Source organism: Oratosquilla oratoria, chromosome 25, assembly GCF_046742065.1.
Source record: "Oratosquilla oratoria isolate Oo_2021 chromosome 25, ASM4674206v1, whole genome shotgun sequence".
Taxonomy (NCBI): Eukaryota; Metazoa; Arthropoda; class Malacostraca; order Stomatopoda; family Squillidae; genus Oratosquilla; species Oratosquilla oratoria.
In genome coordinates this window covers 27,378,519-27,386,018 of record NC_134801.1, presented here as the reverse complement: position 1 = coordinate 27,386,018, position 7,500 = coordinate 27,378,519, and the positions used below count along the sequence as shown (strand labels likewise).

The window sequence follows — 7,500 nt, the reverse complement described above, 5'->3', positions numbered from 1 at the left end:
TATGGTACAAGGAACTGTCTATATGAAATGCAGCCCACTTGGAGGACAGACAAAATATGGATTAGGCCAAAGCTAAGGGTAGTCGACGTTACACGATTTCTATCAAGCCAGGCTATCTTAATCAACCCCTCCTCTACATTGTTGCTCTTAACATATTTTGTCCAGCCTAAAGGCAGACCATCTTGATCAGTTCAGGGTAGGATACCGATGGGAACTGTGGAGCCCAGAACAGATGACTCGAGTTTAATTTTCAATACCGGAGTTTCAGTGTTGTCAGTTCTTAGAGGTGTTTATGTGACCGTTTGTCTGCATTTCGACTCACTGGTCTTACCGTGTCACTTTTGGTCTCATACGTGTACCTTGTTTGGTAAACAGGTTTTGCATTACGAGGAAAACACTATGTCTTATGAATAATGTTTCTTGTTCTTCGGCAGCGTCTGTGTCTCTGGTCGTATCCTGCGTCGCTCTCCTCTCCCTGGTGGATGACCCGACGCTGGTAGGACTGCCTTCGCCAGCTGCCCCTGTTACCCCATCCAAGGACACGGACAAAGGTAATGGACAGTCTTTTATGCCAGAGGTGCGTCACGACAAATGTTATCCTTAGCATGTAGTTAAGACTTGAGCTTTCGTGTAAGTTTTGGAACGATAAACAAAGGCTCGTGAAAGAGGATAACATTTGTAGGTCTTCTTGAAGGGATTTTTTTCTCCACATTGTGTCACTTATTAGTTTACAACTTATATTCACCATTTGCTATATCAATTTCTCGACCACAACAGCTTCCATATATAATTTTCTTATCATATTATATCATATTATATCACGATATATATCATATATTATATTATATAATATTATACTATACTATATACTATATCATATATCTGTATGTGTGTATATATATATATATATATATATGTATATATATGTATATATATATATATATATATATATATATATATATATATATATATATATATATATATACTATTTTATTTTGTTGCTCGTTGTATTCTATTTTATTTGTCTTGTATCTAATTGTATCAGCTGGAGAGATATTAAATAGTCTAGAGGTACATTTCACAAATGCTCTTATTCTAATTCGTTTATATGAATGGGGTTAAACATCGAATGTTTATCAGATCTTTGTCGACTATGTTTGCTGCAGTGCAAGTGCAAGGTCAATCATCTAATTATGTCAATTCCACTGCTCTACAAAGGCCTCTCTCATATGATACTATGCCTTACAAGACTGCCCCAACATCTGCCACGTCACTCCTGCAAACTTCTCTATATCGTCTCTCCACCTGTCCGTCTTTCTCTTTCACCTTTCACTATTTACCTTTATTTTTCTAGTAGATATCTGCGAACACACACACACACACACGCACACACACACACACACACACACACACACACACACACACACACACACATATATATATATATATATATATATATATATATATATATATATATATATGAATAGAATCACCAGTGACGGTGTAGTCAAATAATTCCGACCGTCGTCCCCGGATTCGAACCGAGGCTCACGAGAATGTAAAGCCGACGCTTTTTCCATTTAGCTATCGGATGTCTTTAATCCTCCAACCTGGGAATGAATCTACTCCCGAGGAATTAAGTCGACTGCTAACTGCCGTCTGTACTTAGTTTTTACAGAGAACTAACATCTCTCGTAGGTTATTGGTTAAGCTGGTACGCTTCCTTTATGGACTTTCGTCGTTGTCACATTCTCGTGAGCCTCGAATCCGGGGACGACGGTAGAGTTATTTGGTTGACTACACCGTAATGGTGATTCTATTCAGGTATGACAACGACGAAAGTCCATAAAGGAAGCGTAACAGCTTAACCACGAAGCTACGAGAGATGTTAGTTCTCTGTAAAAACTAAGTACGGACGGCAGTTAGCAGTCGACTTAATTCCTCGGGAGTAGATTCATTCCCAGGTTGGAGAATTTTAGACATCCGATAGCTAAGTGGTAAAGCGTCGGCTTCACATTCTCGTGAGCCTCGGTTCGAATCCGGGGACGACGGTCGGAATTATTTGATATATGTATACATATATGTACATATACATATATATATATATATATATATATAGTGGTAGGGTGGTGAGATAAACACCGAGGATTGTTGAAGTTTGTAATTAATGACGTTTTGCTCTTAACAGAGCTTCTTCAGAGTGTACATACATGGTCAGAAAATCAACAGTTTATACCTCGCATCATTCCGCGTTCCTTCCTTAACCCACCCCATTCCTCCCTCTCGTGCCCTTCAGTTCCCGTAGGACCATCCAGTCGGGTATTTTGGACCGCTTAATAAAACCATCCCGATGATTACAGCAGGGCTGTGATGTTATGAAAGTTGCCTCGACTATTTTTCGTTTCTTCTTGTCTAACCCTTGTTGTAATATTTCCACTCTGTCCCAGTTGGGTAAATGTCCATATTTTTCCGCATGAACCACCAAGGCGTTTGATTTTCGGTGGGCTCTCAGGTCACTCTTGTGCTCATTCGTCCGCTTGTGTAGGCCCCTTCCTGTCTCTCAAAAGTAGCTCAGGTCACAGCCACCACATGGGATCTTGTAAACTATACTGTTGTTATTGTGTTCTCTTCTACCTTTACCTCTCACTATTTCATCTATCTTCGTACTGGATGAACTGGCAATCTTCAACCCTACTCTGCGGAGTAAATGTCCCAATTCTTCTGTGTACTTGGTGTTGGGGACCACAATGAAGCCACCTTCATTAGTCTCCTATACCTCATCCTTTTTCTTTTTCATTGTTTTAAGCGCTATTTTCTTTAAACTATGGAGTATCCCTTCTGGATATTTAAGTCCTGAGAACATTTTGAAAATGTAGTTTACCTCTTTATCGATGTTTCTTACTGCATACCCGGAACGCTCTGAGAAAAAAAAAAAAAATCAATTATTACGCCTCTCTTTATCCTTCCACTGTGTGCCGAAAAATAGTGAATGAGGTCATTTTTATTTGTTGCTTTCCTGTGGACCGACAACATCCACGTGCAAAATAAGGTTATTGCTGGAATTACTGCAGCAATACGTGGAGAATTCTCGTAGTACACTGATGATGATAGTGCCGAAGAGACGAGCTTAAACTCGGATACAAAATGGCGCGAGACAATGTCGAACAGAAGAATACTAAGCAGTCCACAAATTCACCTCTTGCATTTCCGCAATAGTCAATTATTTGCAATCACATGCACTGCATTGCTTGTACAAATCTAGCTGTAAGAATGAGTGAAAGAAAAAACATACGCGCCAAAACAAACAAACAAAAAAAAACTGCAAAACCATATTGAACCATTTAGTTCACTTGTGCACAAGTCACAATTAAATCGTCATTGAAATGTCTCACAAAATATGAAGTTTTATCCGCTGCCACCATTTAATATAATGGTGGATTAATAAAACACTGTATTAATACAAAAGTATGATATTAAGGAGAGCGACTTGTTCTCACGCCTAACGCTCGTTACACACTTGGCGGTTTTTTTTTTACCACTGCCGCTCTAACATAATGTAGAGGGAAAAACACTTGGCGTTTTTTTCACCCACGCCACACATTTGATCACTGACCACCGTGCAAAACGTCGAATGTAGTGGCAGTGAGCGGCTGCATTGCTGCCGTCGGCGGTAAAAAAAAAAAACGCTCGTCCATTTTGCCGCTCAGTGTGTCCCTCGCAATAGCTTCCTACGCGCCACTACTGGTACGGCGGCAGCGGTAAAAAAAAAAAACGCTCGGTAAAAAAACGCCAAGTGTGTAACGAGCGTTAGGCTGTCTAAGTGCTGACGCTACACATGGCGTCAGGCAAGTCCTTTAGCGGGGATGCAAATCCATTAGCGGGAATCCGCTACATGGTTTCACACAATTACACACCTATGCACATTTATACAATATTACAAATATAATACACTTGACATGTGCCCACTACAGACAGAAATAAATGCACACATACGTGTTGATATAATTCACTCAACCCCCTCTAATCCTCCTTCCCGTACCTTTCCTCATGGTGATGTATATATATATATATATATATGTATATATATGTATATATATATATATATATATATATATATATATATATATAGTATATAAAAATACATAAATATATAAATGTATGTTTGTGTGTGTGTGTGTGTGTGTGTGTGTGTGTGTGTGTGTGTGTGTGTGTGTGTGTGTGAGTGTGTGTGTGCGTGCACAAGATAATTGTAATTCTTCCCACCGTGCACTTTGAAAATGTATTACTTTGATGAAGGCGCTCGGTGCCTTATATTTTTGTTTTCATTTTGGCAGTTTCATGAATGCCACTCAGTTCAACAATGCAGCTGGAGTGTTCTGCCTCCTTGGCTTTTAGCTACCAGCGCAAGACTTCCAGCGTTATTTTTTAATTGGATTTTTAACTAACTCGACAGAAACGAGCTCCTCGCCTTCCACCTCATCCTCTTCTTCATCCTCCTCGACACCAAACATGACTGCGGGAGAGCTGGCCTTGTCCCCTTTCCTGTGGCTTGTTTCCATCAGTTACATGGTCGTCTTCTGCGCCAAGACCGCTGTCACGGACTGGGGCCAAATCTTCGTGATGGAAAATCTTGGACGTTCCCAAATGCAAGGTAGGCAACTAGTAGGGAGAAAGAAGAGAAGGGGTTAAATATATATATATATATATATATATATATATATATATATATATATATATATATATATATATATATATATATATATATATATATTCACACACACTGAATGGTACCCAGTGCACATCTTAATCTTTGTGGCTCGAACATACAAATATAAGAAATTGTACTCAACTTATATCTCTGTTGATGGCGCAGTGGTTAGTCACTGTTACTTTGATACGTCTGTAGCTGAGGTTCGAGCCCTTGGCTTCGCTTCGTATCAGTTTCCATATATGTCTCCGACGAGCGCATTGTCAGTCTCGTTCGTGATGACATGGAATTAAAAGTAAAAAGTTAATGTGGTTGAAAAAAGATATATATATATATATATATATATATATATATATATATATATATATATATATATGTATACATATGGTTAAAAATACAGCGACTTCTGTATTTATGATCTTGTTGATACTCTCTACTTTACGAACTGCAGATTTATGCGTAGAGTTGAGAACAGAAATACTACTGTCAAAAGGCATAGTAACACAGTGGAGCGTTCTTAATGTATTCCCGACGTTTCGTACACTTTGTACATTTTCAAGTGATATTGATTACAATAAAAAGACATGTTTATATTTTGAAAAAATACAGGTTTCATGGTACGGGGTGAGCTCACGTAAAAATGATCAAGGCGGAGGAATGGTGGTGGAACTACGTGGGATGGTGGAACTCCGTGGTGAGGTGGAATTCCGTATAGTGGTGGACTTCATGGACGGAATTATGGCAAGATGTCTTGATTGTATATTTAATTTTGGAGACTTCTCTTTAATAAGAAGGGCCTCGAGAATTTGCAGGCGCTTGGTATCCTGTTCTTGATAAATAATTTTTGTGTTTTTTCTCCAACATTTCCCTTGTTAGAGTGTTGTTGTGGCATGTCATAGTGTGAGATTTTGGTGTACCATTTAGGAGGTGGAGAGTGATTCTTCTACTAAGTGTTGTTGTTGTGTATCCTATGTATGAAGAGGGTAGGGACTCACAGTTCCCTATTTTGCATGAGTATTCATACACAAGATGACTCCATTGTAGTTTTCGGATTTTCGTGGAAGGGCTATTTTTCATGAGCAGTGATGAGGTTTTTCTGTTTGCGTAATAAATGACAACATCGAGGAAATCTTGGGGCCGGGTGGGTTTGACAATTTTTTTTATTGTTTGTTTTATTATGCGTTCATCTGTACTATAATCCGAGTGCATGAAGGCCTAATAGAAGATTTCAATTCGTTCACCTTCTTTGTTGGTCGCATTATGTTGTAGGTACCATTTATCTATTTCATGCTTAATAATCTTGTTGATTTCCTTGGTAGGGTAGCCAGACTATTACATGCCACAACACCACTCTAACAAGGGAAATGTTGAAAAAAAAAAAATTATTGAACAAGAACAGGATACCAAGCGCCTGCAAATTCTCGAGGCCCTTCTTATTAAAGAGAAGTCTCCAAAATTAAATCTACAATCAAGAGATCTTGCCATAATTCCGTCCATGAAGTCCACCACTGTACGGAATTCCACCTCCCCACGGAGTTCCACCATCCCACAGAGTTCCACCATCCCACAGAGTTCCACCATCCCACGTAGTTCCACCACCATTCCTCCCCCTTGATCATTTTTACGTGACCTCACCCCGCACCATGAAACCTATATTTTTTCAATATATAAACATGTCTTTTTATTGTAATCAATATCACTTGAAAATGTACAAAGTGTACGAAACGTCGTGAATACATTAAGAACGCTCCACTGTGTTTTACTATGCCTTTTGGCAGTAGTATTTCTGTGCTCAACTCTACGCATAAATCTGCAGTTCGCAAAGTAGAGAGTATCAACAAGATCATAAATACAGTTGCTGTATCTTTTAACCATATATATATATATATATATATATATATATATATATATATATATATATATATATATATATATATATATATATATATATATATATGTATATATATATCACGTAGAAACCACTGTTGGAGTAGAAAAGACTGGAAACGGGGAATCTATATATTTCGATTGCAAACTGCAATCCTCTTCAGTAGATACAATTAAGAGAGAGCGTGCTGTTTAAGTAGCACCCTTAACAAAAGAAAGGGGAACATGGGAAGATATCTCTACCCTCGGCTCACTCCGTACGTGAGGTCAGGAGGCAAATGAGCTTTCAATAGGTTGGTGATGAAGAGTCCGGACATTATGTCCGGGGACCATTGCCCCTTTGAAATATTCATGTTGGGCTGATATTCAATGATCGTAGATTCTACCATTTTTCTCCTGAACTCACATCTGGATTTATAAATAAGCTCAGCTTTGTCCCAATCTAAACAATGTTTAAATTGCTTAACATGTTGGAACACAGCTGAGCTATCTTGTGCATATTTAATGGAACGTTTATGTTCAATCATCCTGGTATTCAAATCCCTTATTCAAATCCTTATATATATATATGTATATATATATATATATATATATATATATATATATATATATATATATATATATATACATATATATATATATATATATACATTTTTATATATATATATATATATGACAATAGTAAATACAAATGTATGGCAAGAGTGGTATAGGTAAATTCCAGGAAGGAGCAGAAGTATTTTATTCTCTAACGTTTCGACAGAGTCTTCTTCAGAGAGATAATAGTACAGGCAAATTGGAATACATTGTCTATATACTAAGCGGGTCATCTCACAGGTCGCCTTGGGATAGAATCCGCCGTTTGTGCCCCCTCGATGATTAATTTTGCTGTTGTGTGTGCCAAA

General features: G+C 38.0%; 1 protein-coding gene across 2 annotated transcripts in view; it reads left to right on the top strand.

Moving 5' to 3' along the window:
- LOC143038879 (glucose-6-phosphate exchanger SLC37A4-like) overlaps positions 1-7,500 on the top strand; it is a 59,212-nt gene that overhangs the window by 34,723 nt on the left and 16,989 nt on the right. For both annotated transcript variants that reach the window (XM_076208546.1, XM_076208547.1), the window contains exons 6-7: positions 435-551; positions 4,454-4,651. In XM_076208546.1, the coding sequence (XP_076064661.1) occupies positions 435-551; positions 4,454-4,651 (315 nt within the window). The remainder of the gene's footprint in view (positions 1-434; positions 552-4,453; positions 4,652-7,500) is intronic.